General features: G+C 34.4%; 1 protein-coding gene across 2 annotated transcripts; it reads right to left on the reverse strand.

Annotated features, from left to right (window-relative positions):
• Positions 1-825: 825 nt before the first annotated feature.
• LOC121772132 (thioredoxin O2, mitochondrial-like) lies at positions 826-5,070 on the reverse strand. 2 transcript variants are annotated; one of them, XM_042169123.1, is made up of 7 exons: positions 4,719-5,070; positions 4,093-4,158; positions 3,966-4,016; positions 3,817-3,896; positions 2,403-3,718; positions 2,067-2,211; positions 826-1,941 (listed from the first exon to the last, which is right to left on the reverse strand). In XM_042169123.1, the coding sequence occupies exons 1-5, from the start codon at positions 4,969-4,971 to the stop codon at positions 3,623-3,625; spliced, it is 546 nt and encodes a 181-aa protein (XP_042025057.1). In that variant the 5' UTR covers positions 4,972-5,070; the 3' UTR covers positions 826-1,941; positions 2,067-2,211; positions 2,403-3,622. The 2 variants fall into 2 exon arrangements, with proteins under 2 accessions (XP_042025057.1, XP_042025058.1); XM_042169124.1 differs by having other exon boundaries at positions 2,067-2,225.
• Positions 5,071-16,038: the final 10,968 nt, after the last annotated feature.

Genomic DNA, 16,038 nt, shown 5'->3' on the forward strand with positions numbered 1-16,038 from the left:
TGGCCTGAATGATTTTTCTATCTCTATTTTGACAGATGGCTTTATGTAATTTGTATCATTTCATATATGCTTTTTATTTCAGTCTTGCTGACGCAGAGGCCTAGGTATTGCATTTATAGGTATAATAGACCTCTGTCCAACCAACTGAATCATCCTCTTCTTTTCAAAGTGCAATTTATTGAAATGACTAGCGCAATATCTTCTATATGTGCCAAGTCAAGAAGTGACAGCTAGTGCTGTAAATATGTACTCCCACCGTTCAAAAAATGTTATCCAAGTTTGACAATTTTAAGAAATATAAAAAAATAAGAGAAAAAAATAAGAGAATATAAATCTTACATTTATATATTATTTTTATAATAAAATTTGAGTGTAATGAGTTAATTAAAAATAGGGTCCATTTACTAAAAATGGAGGGAAAAAAACAAAAAAACAAAGTGGAGAACATTTCACGAATAAACCGAAGTGATAAAATTGGACAACAGTTCACAGACGGAGGAAGTAATTAGATACTCCCTCGATCCCAGCCTAAGCGAGACGTTTCTATTTTTGCACAAGAATTTAAGTAGTGGTGTTTAGCGAATTAAATTATTAATGGTAAAGTAAGAGAGTAAAATAAGAAACAGAAAGAGAGAGAACAAAGTAACAGAGAAGATAAAATAGAAGAGATAAGAGGATAAAGTAGGAGAGCTGAGTGAGTTGATTGTTTGCCAAAAAAGAAAAATCTCACTTAGGTTGGGATGTACCAAAAAGGAATACGTCTCACTTAGGCTGAGAAAGATGGAGGATTATATAATCCATAAAAATATATGCACTTTTCATTCATAGTTTCTAAAAAATATGAGTCTATTTATAAAAAATTATCCACAACTCATTACACAAATATATTAATTTATTTACAACTTATATCACTATAATTTATAATCCACCATTACAACTTATTAAACATTAATAATAATATGAATCTCACTATTCACAATCACTACCCTAACTATCCTTCTCATCTCTTTTAATTTACTAATTATGCATTAATTTGCATATTATTTTAAATGTTTATTGTTTTAAGAGAATGAACTACGAAGAAACAAACCCACACAAATTATCATTTTCTACCCATACATAGTTTAAATTAGGTTTCAATCACATCTAAGCCAAAAAATTACTCCATCCTTGCCAATTATCCTCCGTGTCATTCGAAGTGAACCATTTTTCTTTTTGGGATGTTCCACTCTAAATAACACATTTCTACAAATAGAAACATAACTCTCTCTACTTTTTCATTTTCTCTCCACTTAACTCACAAAATAACACTACATAAAATCTCGTGCCGGAATAGAGATGCTCTACTTAAAGTGGGACGGCCAGAGTATTTTGGAATTTTTGGATATCATTTGAATTTTTTTGAAGCACTTTGAGAAAGATTATATACTTCTTGCAAGACAAATAACATACTCCCTCCGTCCCAATTAAATTGAATCAAAACTTATAAACAAGAAGATTAAGAAATTGTGTTGAAAAATGAGAGATGAATAAAGTAGGTGATGGAATATAATAAGAGTAATTAGATGTTTTGTTTTTTTTTTAAAAAATAACTCAACTTAGTTGGGAAATCAAATCCCAAGAAAAAATACTTCTACGATTCAACTTAGTTGGGATTAAGGGAGTACTATAGTTTTCAAAGTTCACACTTAAAAGGGTAACATCATAAATTTACTTGCAACAGTGATTAAATATTTTATTTTTTTCAAAAAAGAAAATAACTCAAATCAGTTGAGAAATCCTAAGAAAAAATACCTCTACGACTTAACTTAGTTGGAAAGAAGGGAGTATTATAGTTTTCAAAGTTCACACTTAAATGGGTAACATCATAAATTTACCTTGTAAGCCTAACCAAGTACGTACAAGTGTCGGTTGTACAAGTCGAACTAGAAACATTCCCCACTGCATCATAAATTTAATCAAATAGTCATATTTCTTGGACAATGAGAGTCGAATATAGCAAGGAATTAGGAGTAGTAAACAATAAAATTTAACAATAAACATAAAAATCATCTTATGTCACATACCTATAAATCAATTATCCACAAATTGTAGAGTGAATAGAATATTCTTGGAAAACAACTCCACAGCAAGTGAGTACGTCCTTCCCTGAGCTTCAATATTTTTTGGAGTTTAATTAGCAGTTGGGCCACTCCACTCAATCCAAATTCCCTGCACACCTTGGTCTAATGAATATACCAAATCTAGTTCAGACATGTTTGCAGCAAAATTGATTAAACTTTCTTGCCAATTAATAAATACTACTACTACTACTACCTTGACAATTAAATAACAGTATGAGACAATACAGCATCATAACTCATAAAATGTAGAAAATGCAAAGCAGGGAAGTGGCAGATTACCTTGGAATGCAGCCTCCAAGTTCAAGAAGTATGTAGAAACCATGCCAGTATTTTTGTGAGTCATCCAAAGGAAGAAGAGCACAACTGAAGAAACTGGCTAAAAGGCCTGGCTAGGCTATCACATTTATTTTTCATAACACGAATCACATTCCAACTCCCAAGACCACAAGTTAAAAAATCATATGCTATCAAGAATTGTTTTAAAAACAATTCAAATCATCACCCTTAATTGACAAAATGAAACCATCAAGAATTGTTTTAAAAATATATACTCCTGTAAAGGAGAATCCACTAAAATTTATTCCACAATAGGAATGGGTTCATTAATATGTTATTCTATCTTTCAGATAGTAGTAAGAAACTAAGAATATTGAAGTTTTACAAATTCATCTACAATAAATAAAGGAATTTTTTCTGGCACCGAAAAGAATTCATATAGCCCGAGACAGACCATCAATATTTAGATCTTGAGGAACACAGAACAACTTCATACAGTAAAGATAGAAATGCGAAATGACAAATGAAAGTGGATTCTGAAGAGAGAACAGCAGGGAATGCTGTCTACAGGACAAACTTCTTTTGGACAAAGGTCTTCCAGCAGAAAGTTCAAGCACAAATGAAAAGCATAATTGCTTTCACTTCACCGGCCTTTTTACCGTTCTGAAAGAAGTGCAGTGTAGGCTGCAATAGGATAACTCTTACATGCAAGAAAACTAAATTATACAAAAGACAGATTACAAAGTAGAGCTGGAAAATATTTGCAGTTACACAGCAACATGCACCTAAAACTCAGGGGGAAATCCGGAAATGCTCCCAGTTTTAGTTAACAGAAATTGTTTTGGAAGGAGTGCAGATGAGTTAGGCTTAAATTTTCTATCTAGCATAAAGGATAGAGAAATGAAAGTGTCCATGTGTCCTGATCCACAAAGTGTTTCATGCATAACTAACTATCCTACATTCTGAATCATCAACTCCTCCATGCCCATCCACGCACCATTTTTGTATTATTCCAAATACACTCAATCAACAAAATAACACAAGTTATCAGATATGTAGGAATAAGTATGTTGTTTTACTGCTTACAATCTGCAATATTTAGGGCATGAATAGCTTGTTGGAATCTGTCATTTGAGCATTTTTTTCAGTAAGGAATTTTGGGGCTTATTTATAATTACTATAAGAATTCTTTTTCAATAACTTATTTATGATAAATGCACAACTCAAATTTCACAAAACTGAATGCAATCACCAAAAAGAGATGGCAGAGTTACTACAGAGTGAATAATTGACTTGCTCACCGCATTTTCTAGCCCTTTCTGCACATTTTCAAAGTTGACAATGTCATTAGATGAAGCTACCAGATTAGCAAACTCATAAGAAATAGATGACATAAAGAGTTTGACATGCATCGAACCTTGCCAATATCTATTTTATAGGTTGTTACATGTGGGTACTTCTGAGTGAGCTGTCCGATCATGGGTGATAATAATCTACCTGCAGAATATTTGTCAGCAATTGCAATAACAATTTAACTACTAAATTGCATTTGTTAGCAAAACTTACAGGGGCCGCACCAAGCTGCTGTGAAGTAGAATATTGCAGGCTGAGATTCCTCTATATAAGATTAAAATAAGCTAGGTTACAGCACTTGCCTAAGATCATGCGGGAAAAAGGTGTTTTAGTAATATACCTTCAGCTTTGCGAATTGAATCATTAAACTGTTCCTCAGACTCGATTGATACCACCTTCGATGAATCTGTGAATCGATAATGCACATCTCACATGATTAGGTCAATTTTAGCTCCTAACTTCACGTAAAAGTAATAACACCCGGGATTGAAAACATTAAGTGGTTTCATCTCATAGGCAAATATTTTGTTCAACCATAATCGAATGTTGCATGCTAGTATTTGATCCCCCCCCCCCCCACAAAACAAACGAACCCTAAAACTTACATTTCACATGTACATATACAATGAATCTATTTCTCTATATAATCACCCTTCTCATGATTCAGAAATAGAACTGCAATAGCTTTTATCAATTCATAAATTCAACATATTCTTCACTCGACTAGTAAAGTAACCATACATTTGACATATCTCTTTAAACCTAGAATCCAAAAATAAAAATAAAATCCACTCCACGTCTAAAATCATGATCATTACTTCTAGATTACCAAGGAGTGCAACAAATTCAACACAAATTCTCAAATGAAAACTCAATTCAAATGAAAATAAACCGTACAAATCCAACAATCATAAGAAAAACAATCCTCAAGCTTGACAATAGCAACTACATAGTCAGAGAAACAACCTGACGAGCCAACAGAGGAGAAGTTCCGAGACTGATTCGTGAAAGAGAGGTGAAAAGCTGAAACGGCGGCAGAGGCAGCTATTGTAGCAAAAAGTGGTCGCGCATCCTCGGCGAGGATCAGAGTAGAATACGAAGCAGCAGCGGCGGCGGCGGAGGACACAATAAGGTCGTCGCCGATAGAAGAAGATCGAGAAGCGTGGCACGGAGCCCGACGGCCTACTAAACGGCGTAGGATCACGCTAGCTCCTCTCATTCCTTCGTTCGCCGTCGCCGGAGGGTTTTTCGACCGAATTTGCGCAAAGGTTAGAGAACTTTGTTTCGATTTTGATTTTTCTAGAGATTAGTGGAAATGATATTTCAGTAGAGCTTTGGGCTTTCTTTGAGCTACAAATTAGCTTTGCAGCCCACAATTGGAAATAATTGGATATGAAATATTTTTTGGTACTTGGACTTGATTTGGGCTTTAAGAAGCCCATTAAATGTGTGGTCATCATATATTTTTTTTAATTTTGGAGTAAATAAGTTAGGGTTACAAAATCTACTGGAATGACCTGTTATTTTGATGCGTAACATGTTCTTTGCGTCTAAATTTATTTTTATACTTTGTAGAATCGATCATCATTTCCAATTACCCAAACACACATATTTCATATGAAAATTGGCGATGTTAATTGATTTGACTTATACAAATATAAACGAGACGTATGATATGACATCTAAATCTAAACAACTAAATAAATAAGTTAAGCCATCGTAATATTCTACCTCAATAATGTGACATTTGATAATTGATTTTATTTTCTTCTAGTCAATTTGGATACTGGGACCACACTTTGTTGCAAATCACATTGTTCACACGGCACCTCCCATGATTTGAACGAGATCGTTTGTTCTATAAATTAATTTCATAATATCTTATTAATCATTTTTACTTTCAATAATATTTATTTTAAAAAATTGTACACCATGATTAATATTTATCATAAAAAAGTAAAAATTTTAAAAAGTATATGCAATAGTTTTAAAATTTTTTAATTATAAATTTTATTTTGGTAGATTATTTCGAAATGAATATATGATTTTTTTTATTATAGAGCTAATCATTAATTATGTATCATATAATAATAAATATTTTTCTTAAAACAAATATTATCAAAATGGTAAAATGGTTAATAATTTAATACTACTCAATTAATATAAAAACTGATAAGTTCCAGCAAAATCTCAGCAACCTATAATTATTTTATTGTTCCATTTTTGTCTATTTTTATTTTATTTGAATGATGTGTTTCATAAGTCAATTTCAGTGATAGGAAGTAATCTTTGACTGTTTTTTGTCTCGTTTAATTTTTAAAACAGGAATCATATTTCATAGATTGACCAATTAAAAATCTGATTATTTTGTCCATGTTATTCATGTCTGAAATTCCTAATCCCGAGATCCTATATTTGTATTCCATGTTAAATTAAAAAAAATCAGCGATAATGATCGTTGACACTAGTGATTTCATTATAAAAACTGAGGGAAATTACATTGGGATTAATATATCATGATTATAGTAATAACGTTGTGACGAATATCTTTGTTTTTGGCAATGTGATTGCAAATTTTGCATAGCTACAGGCCCGGTCCTGAGTTTTTATTGGCCCGGGGCGGAACTAAAAGAGGGGCCCCATAATAATACTATAAACTAATAGTAACAATAACAACAGTAGTAATAAAACACTTCAATACATCCAAGACAATATTTATAGCATACAATTTATATTATTACCTTAAAAGTTGCCCAGTAGCATGTATATACTCATGTATGTATTTGGATTTTGGAGGCCCCAACGTTTTGGGGGCCCGGGGCGGGGGCACTGCTCGACCCCCCCCAGGGCCGGGCCTGCATAGCTAGTTACGGGATAATACAAGACAATGTTTTCGCACTCAGCAATTATTGATACTATTTGGTCGGGGGCTTATCGTCCGTTGCGAGAGACCGAGGTGGACCGTGGAATGGGCTGCCTGCGTGAACTGCTGAGCGGACCATGCCACATTATTAAATCAGCCGATCCGAAATCCCTATGTGATCTTGATTATTCGTATTTAATCTAATGTGACTCGAGAATAATATAAATCTGATTTAGATTTGTGGCATGCATTATGATCGCTGAACCCTAAACCCTAAATAATTCTAAGATATTTGAAGCTTGATTTTCTTGGTTGATAGTCACTAAAGTAAACAGCTTTTATTTTCATGAGAATAGTCAAATCTTGAAAAGCAAACTAATGAATGAGTTGGTATATATACTTCGTAATTTTATCTAAAATATTCAAGCCGCCGCAGTTCTCATTCGTACGTGTATATAAATATATCGACATTTTTTTGTTGCAATCAAGTAGTTAATGCTAATATTCCCATATTTGACCACTCTAAGTCTATAAAATATTGGAGTATATGTTATAATTAAGCTTTGATTTTTTTCATGGCTTCCAATTTATTTTTATGTAGAGCATGTATGTCTAGTATTTATGTCAGTTTCAAAAATTTTACTAGCCCTAGCTACAATTCAACATATCTCCTTTTCTGTAATTACTCACCAGGTTTATTCTTTTGAATAAGAATATTAGAAAATAAGGTTTTGAAAATTTCTAAATTACATAAAATACAATTACAAGGTAAAGGTAGGAAAATAATTCTTTACCCAAATTTAGTGTGGAAGTAAAGTCTATATGATGGAGGAAGACTATAGCCTTAGAGCATCCACAATGGCGAGTAGGACGGCGTCCGTCTGTCCGTGCCAGCGGCACGGAGACCTTGTCAGCCGCTGGCACGGCGCTGCTCGATGCACCGAGCACGTCCGTGCCAGCGAGCAGATGACGTGGCAGACGCTGATTGGCCAACGGGTTGGCAATTTGATTTTTTTTTAAAAAAAAAACAGTTTTAATTAAAAAAACCGATTAAAAAAATATTTTCCCACTTCCCAAAAAAATTATATCCGTTTTCTACCCACTTTTAATTTATTTTTCATTTTTTCCCCAAAAAAGACACATTTTCATCTATAAATACCCCCACTTTCACACCCATAAATTCACACCACACTACACAATTCTCATCTACATTCTCTCATTTCCATTCTCATCTACATTCTCTCATTTTCATTCTCAATCTTTCTTCCACTCCTACAACATAACAATGTCCGGCCACGGCGATCAACCCCCGGGCTCCCACGGTTGGAACCTCGATTGGTTCGGTTCACAACTGTTTCCTAGTCCGGAAACGGAATATTCGGCCCCTCATCAAACCCAAAGTTCGGGAGTTCCGGGTGGCTACCGGCCTTACCCGATCGACGCCCAAGATGCCCCCGAAGGGTTATACAGGTGGACACTCGAGCCTAGAGCGAGGTCGAGCGGCCCCTCCCAAACTCCGACTCCTCCTACTAACGGTGTCCGCATACCGTACACTCCTGCGGAGATAGAGCAATTCTTCAAGGCTTTCTTGTCAATCTCCGAAGATCCGGAGGTTGGCACGAACCAATTCGGCGATCATTATTGGTGGCGTATCTGTCGCCGGTACAATGAAAACCGGCCAGCGGGAACAATCGAGCGCAACGAGAGTATGGTGCGCAACGCCATATACAAAGCCAACGAAGAAATCCAAAAGTTCCAGAGGTATTACCTCCAGGAAGAGCGGTCCGCGGGGAGCGGCCGGAGCGAGGTCAACATCATCAGTTCCGCCTTGTCGACCTACCAATCCATGAACTACAAGCCGTTCAAGTACCTCAACATTTGGCAGGAGACACGGTCGCATCCGAAGTATAGGGGAGGTATAACATCCTCCTCTAGCAGCTCCTCCAAACGGCCAAGATCGGTATCCCTATCTGACATCGGCTCCGAAGACGTGGCTAGCCAACTTGTCGTAGCTAACTTGGGTAGCCACGATGCCGGCCTGAGCGGTTCCCAACTCCGACCGCAAGGAAGGAAGAAGCCGGCGGCCAACCGCCGTCGCGCCGCGACTCCATCCGGTGATGCTCCCGAACCCGTTCCCGTTCCCGTTCCCTATGCGCCACCTCCACCCCCCACCAACTTGTTGTGGGCGATTTTGGCCCAACTCAATATGGCCGATAGGTCAACTATGACCCCGCGCAACTTCTATCGCATGAGGCCATGATATTGGGTCTCCAAAAACAATTGAGGGTAGTGCCGTCGGATGAATAGTCTTCCACGGGGGTATTTTTAGCCTTTAATTATGTAATTTTTAATTTTTATGAGTTTAATTATGTAATTTTTAATTTGTAGGAGTTTAATTATGTAATTTTTAATTTGTAGGAGTTTAATTATGTAATTTTTATTTTTTAAGATTTTAATTATGTAATTTTTATTTTTTATGATTTTAATTATGTAATTTTTATTTTATTTGTAATTTGTAATATTATTTCAATTTTTTTAACGAATTTTAATATTATGGAAATGTTTTTATTTAAATTGAATAATAGAATGGTGGGACCCTTGTGCTCGTCCTTGCGGAAGAGCACGGCTGTGGGTGATGTGCTCTTGCCTAAGAGCAGGCAAAAAAAGTGGGGCAACCGTGCTCGTTGGTAAGAGCACGGTTATGGATGCTCTCATATAAACAAAGATCCGGTTGAGGTTGACTTCTCAATACAATTATTGGTCTTTTATAGTATATATATAATTATAAATAATGATATTTGGATTTATTAGAAAATGTGATTCAAGTATTCAATTTCAACCGGTGTGCTCACTAATCATAATGAAGCCAAAGCTGTCGAAATTGACTAATTATACAAAATTTGACTGTGACCCTTTCTCCATATTGCATTTGTCATAACATATCTTTGTTTAGATTCAAACTAAATTCGGAGTATATTTGTCTATGTAGGGAATATTTTTAGTGATTATAAAATTTGAGTTTCGTGACAAATAAGTAATGGACGAGAGATAAACAAGTAAACATAAATATTCCACTTTTAATGGGATTCATATTCATGTTTATAACAAAGAAAACAAAAATCACAAAAGCAAAGATACAATACAACGGAAAAACACAACTAGACAAACGACGAGCAACCATGTGTTGCATTCATCCAGCAAATATATAGATGCATAAAGTTATTCGGGATTCTACTATGCAATTATACAGGGATCAAATTAAATATTTATTCCATAAAACTAATAGAATTTTGATACTAGTATGATTTTGTAACTAGCTAAATATTTATTCCATAAAACTATTCGTTAGAATCCTTATAAAATTATATTTAATTTGATATAAGTTGTGTAAAAAAATAATTTAAATTGAGATAGTTATAATCATTTAAAATTTTTGAATATTTTTCGAAAGTTAGTTATAACTACCTTTTGGTCAATTGACATTCATAGATGGAATGATCTTGTGCTTTAATGTATAATCTAATGTATATTATTTAGTTTTAGTTAGCAATTTAGAAATGAGTTAGCAATATAACACATTTAGCCACAATTAAATCATGATTGAAGTTCGTCAATAATTACAACTCGAGTTGCCTCAGCCAATAAGGAGTTTTGAATCTAATAGGAGTAGTTGATTTTCAATTTTCACTATTGGCTGAAAGGTATTTTAAAAGTAAAAAAAAAAAAAAGAATACATGTTTGTAACGCATCCGAACGCTTACAGGGAGTATATTAATAATATACACATTTTTTTAAAAAATTAACTCCTATATAAGGAATGAAAAATTACAAATAAACTCCTATTCTAATTTTTTTAAAAAAATTAACTCCTATAACAAAATTACAAATAAACTCCTATACTATTGATAGAGGGAAATTAGAGAGAAATTACAATAGAACATTTTTTTAAAAAAATTAACTCCTATATAAGGAAGGAAAAATTACAAATAAACTCCTATTCTAATTTTTTTAAAAAAATTAACTCCTATACTATAGATAGAGGGAAATTAGAGAGAAATTACAATACAATAGATATCAAGAGGGAAATTAGAGGGAAATTACAATAGATATCAAGAGGGCTCGAACTCGACACCTCATGCAATACTGTCTAAGTTCCTTGCCGCTAGGACAAAGGCTGTGGACTTAATATACAGCCCCGCGTCTCGTCCCGGTCTCAGCGAGCGTCTCGTCCCAGCGAGATGGTTGGCGCGTGCTGGCGCTAGGCGTGACGCCCACTCGTCGGCCCGCGAGTGGGCGTCGCTACGCTAACGCAATAAATTATTTTTTTTAAATTCGATTTTAATAAATAAAAAATACAAAAATTAATAAACGGTCATATGACCATTCAACTGTAATTTTTTAAATTTTTATTTATTTTTTCTTTTTTTACTCTATAAATAATCCTCTTTCATCCTCATTATACACACAAACACATCTATTCTTCTCAAATCATCTCCATTTCCTCTTCAATTTTCATCTCACCTCTCTAATTTTCATCACAAAATGTCCGGCGACGGAAACTCTGGCGGCTCCGGCGGCTTTGACATAAACGCGTTTGGCAACTGGGGGGCATGTACAATGTCTTGGGTGGTTCCGGTTCTGGTTCGTCGACGCCGGGCACCCAAGGCTCGTCGACGCAGGCAGCGTACCAACCACCCCATTTTGATGTGGATGCATACGCTCGTCCCTCCGCCCCGACGTATTCGCAGGGATTATCCCAAATTAGGAAGGATTATCCGGATGAACCAAATCCGGAAGGAGGACGAGGCGGTGGAAGCTCCAGGGGTCGCGCATTGGACGCCGTGGAGGAAGAGGATGAGGCGGCCGACGAGAAGGAGGATGTAGGCCGTCATCCATACAGCCGCAAGGACACGATGGCTCTGTTCAACACTTGGGTAAGCGTCTCGTTCGATCCCGTCGTTGGGAATCAACAAACCCGAAAGTATTTTTGGGAAAAGGTCACCGACGCCTACAACGAGACCAAGCCAAAGGGGTCCTGCCGCCGCACCATGAAAATGCTCCGAAGTTACTTTGACCGAGTCGATAGAGATGTCAAAAAATTCTACGGCGTCTACAAGAATGAAGCGGCACATTACCAAAGCGAAGCCATTGGAGCCGACATTATAAGAGCGGCTTTGACGACAACGACAAAGAATTCAAACATGTCGATGTTTGGGAGGCCGTCAAAGACGTTGAAAGGTTGGTCGGCGGTGTCCAGTCCAGCCAGGGCTCGAGGAATTTGCTTCTAACCTCTTTTCCCATCGATTGACTCCCTTTTTTTCATTTTTTTCTACCGACGAAAGCTCAAAAATTTAAGAGATAATGGCGGAATTTTAACCCCTAATTTGAAAATTTCGGCTCCTTTATATAACAATGCCAAGCATCAATTCAAACCGTATCCTACAGAGAGAAATCCAGAGAGAGAAAGAATGGATCAGTATTCCGACATGCAGCAATTGCAGGATTTCAATCTATGGGAGCAGGATTACTTCGCCTCCGTCGAAATGGAGATGCTTTCTAAAGGATTTCCCGATTCCGCGCCGCCGGAGAATTTCTTCGACCACAAAATCGTGTCGAACAATCCGGATGCGGCGAGGAGCGTGTCGAGCCAGGAGGCGGCGACTCCGGGGAAGGCGAAGCGGAGGAGGGCGAATGCGGCGGCGCAGTCGACGACGTTTCTGAACGCGAGCATATCGAATTTTCGGGCCTTGGTGCAGCAGCACACGGGCTGCCACAACGCGAATTCCAGCCCGAATGGCCCGATCACGCTATGCTTTGCTGCGCCGGCCAATCACGAGGCTCGTCGTCACTACTACTGCTCTTGAAATTTTATTTTCTTTTTTTTTTAAATTTAATTTCTTCTTTTGATTTTTGTAATAATAGGCTCTTCTTGCAACCTAATTAGAGTTCACATGCAGTAATTAGTGTTGATTAATGTAACATGGACGGAGTTTGTTAATGAAAATCCAGCTTTTTGGTTAATTACTACTGCTGGTTTCTATATTAGACATTACAGAGATTTCCATGATCTTAATTAATATTAATTCTATGTAATAATGTAATTAAGAGAATTCCATGATCAGATTATCTAAGCTTATATTGTTAGCACTCACAATTCCTCGTACCTGTGTGTGACAATTGAAATGGGACTCCTCCAAAGAATACGGAGTAGTGAGTACCAAAATACAATATAAATTAAAAGGAATTAACATGATTTTGCATGATGCGTAACATGATTTTCGCTCCGTACATATAACCTTTTGTTGTAAAATGTTTAGAAGTAAAATATAGAAATAAAAGATTATCACACATTTGGATGTATTTAGAGTTATTTGGCTACTATTCTAAAATTTTAATCATCCCACAAATTTTTATTAATAGTATGGTACCTTTGAGTCATCATTCAGTTATCAATATTGATGTTTAAATAATTTGTAACTACGGTTTATACTATAGTATTTTATTGGATTCAATAATTCATTTTTAAAATTATAATTTAGTAATTTATATTATGTTTTAATTTGTAATTCAATTAATTAAAATATGAAATGGATAAAGAAAAGTAAATAACTCAATTGATAAGACATTTTCCAACAATTAATAGATGGAGGTTTGAATTATTCCGAATGCTACATTGTAAATTAACCAATTATTTTTTATATAACCTGAAACAGTAAATTGCACGACTACTAATAGTTGGCCATGTTAAACTTGATTGTCCACGTCCCAACACTCCAACAGTAGGTAGAAAAAATATATAGTAACATTCTTATTGTCTCATTAGAGTTTAATATTAAATGAATTTTACCTAGTCAAACTCGTTTTTTCGCTCTTTTTTACCCTTTATCAACCTATCATCACCATTTACATAGTTATAATATAATACCACTCCTAATTTAATTCATCATCATCATCATCATCATCATCTTTTTCTTCGATCTTTGCGCCGCGTGTACATTGCCATATCTATTTTGTTTGTCTTTAATTACTTTTTTATAAATTAAATTCCAAGAAAATTAATTTATCTAGCTACTTTATACCTATATGCTATACGTATACATGTAGTAGTATTATTTGATGTCGGTCACACATCCATAGTTGAATTAGTGTGCGTTAATTTATCAAACCCTCTTTTGGGCTCAAGAAAGACAAGGTAATTGGCTCAAGGATTTAAAGATCTAATTTTGATCTAAAATAGGAGCTAATAGTGTAGATAACTTATACTCCCTTCCTACCCACGCTAAAAGATGTGTATTTTTCTTACAAAATTTAATTATTTTAATCTTTAGCACTATATTTTATTACTTCCATTGAATCGTACGGAGCATTTAATTTTCTAAACGCCATATTTCTTTTAGATATCGTGCAGAAGAAAAATATTTTGTGTTGAAGTACTTTTCTTTTATCTTTATCATAAAATATGACTAAAAAAACTCATTATTAATTGTGTCAAGCTTACTCTAGACATATTGTATATAGAAAAAGACAAGTGCCATGTAAATTCTCGAGGTGTGTGTGAATGTGAATATATTCTCGTGCCCATATATATAAATCACCGTAGAAAAAATAAATTGCACGCATCATAATACAATGGTAATTCTAGAGGTATATACTTAGGATTTTATGTTATACATTACTCCCTCCGTTCCTAAAAATTGGTCACATTTCATTTTCTGTATTTATTTTAGAAAATTGATAGTAAATAGCTAAAGTGAAGAAATAGTAAAGTAAAACTGCATTTATTTTAGAAAAATGATAGAAAATATCTAAAGTGAAAAAATAGTAAAGTAAAAGAGAGATTATTCTCTCTTATTCTCTACATTATTCTCTCTCTTACTTTATATTCTCTTCACATTGATCATTCATTATCATTTTTCCAAAATAAGTGCAGAAAATGAAATATGATAAATTTTCAGGGACGGACGAAATACTATATTACTATAGTTTCAAGGAAATTATGTGAGGGTAACCCCCAAATAAACAACAAAAATTAATGTTTGTCACCACATACATCATCTTGATGTGAAGTCAATAGTAGAGAAAGACTTGGCAACATCAAAAAGGTCAAAAAGAATTTGTCACCCCGCTCATTATTTTATAAATATAAATTTCTAGCATTTGATCTGAGGTTTGATCAAAGACTGTGTTCACATTTTCTAATGTACGTGTCACACCGTGAGAAATCTGCTGCTTCGTACACATCAATCTTCACTTAATTATTAGTACTATTCGATAGTACTCAAAATATGTCCAACATACTTTGTCCCTTGAAGAAAATGCGGCCAGAATTGCAAATACAGGAGTGTAATAAATAAGTAATCCACTGTAGTTTAAATTTATAAATTACCATCCTGAAAATGAATAAAAAATAATACTCACTCCATTTCTTTATAATTTAAATTTATAAATTACCATGAAAATGAATAAAAATAGTACTCACTCTGTTTCTTTATAATCAAGTCATTTTTCTATTTTAATAAGTTCCCTTATAGTTGAGTCATTTCTATATATATAATAATTTTTTTCTCTTTTTACCATACTTTCTCTTACTTTATTCTCTATACTTCATTTACTTTTTACTTTATTTTCTCTACTTTTTTCTCTTTCTTGTTTTTTTAGCTATTTATTTAACACACTCAACATTCATTTCTTAAACTCCGTGTTGAAAAGTTTTGCCTCAACTATGAGAGAACGGATGAAGTATTTTATTTGGTCATTTATAACCTATGCGGTAAGCTACGCCCAATATATTATAAATTTTCTTTTAAATTCTATAAAATTTTAGCTAAATTCTGCTTTTTCTTACTGCTATAATATATGAATGTGAATTTTACCGAACTACTATTTCTAATATATAATTTCACAGCATAGATGTGTTGACATGGCTTGGTGAGTAAGTCATGTGTGACGTCAAACTAAATAACATCACAAAATGTCGTTTTAGTTTACATATGATAATGTCACATAAGTAAGCCATTATACAAGTAAGCCTCAAAATCTTGATTATTTGTAAAATTAGAACAAAATTATAGTAGTAGTTCAGTAAATTACATGTAAACTTTAAAGTTGGTTTACAAAGAAAATAATTTGGTGAAACATTAAAAATTTTGGGACATAAAATGATTTTTGATTCGGTCTACACTGTGGCACCAATTGAATATGAGTATATCAGTACATTCAGAAATGTAAAAACTTTAATTTCCACATGGAATAGAGTAAATATCAACGTGGTAGCCTAGTAGGTTTTGGCAAGATGCATGCATTGAAGTTAAACAAGAGATTAGATACTCATCAGTTCCCCATATTGATTAATTCATTTAATAGCATATTTTAAGTGTTAATCAATATTATATATTAAATAAAAAATTTCATAATATTATTGTA

This window comes from Salvia splendens, chromosome 16 (assembly GCF_004379255.2).
Source record: "Salvia splendens isolate huo1 chromosome 16, SspV2, whole genome shotgun sequence".
Taxonomy (NCBI): domain Eukaryota; kingdom Viridiplantae; phylum Streptophyta; class Magnoliopsida; order Lamiales; family Lamiaceae; genus Salvia; species Salvia splendens.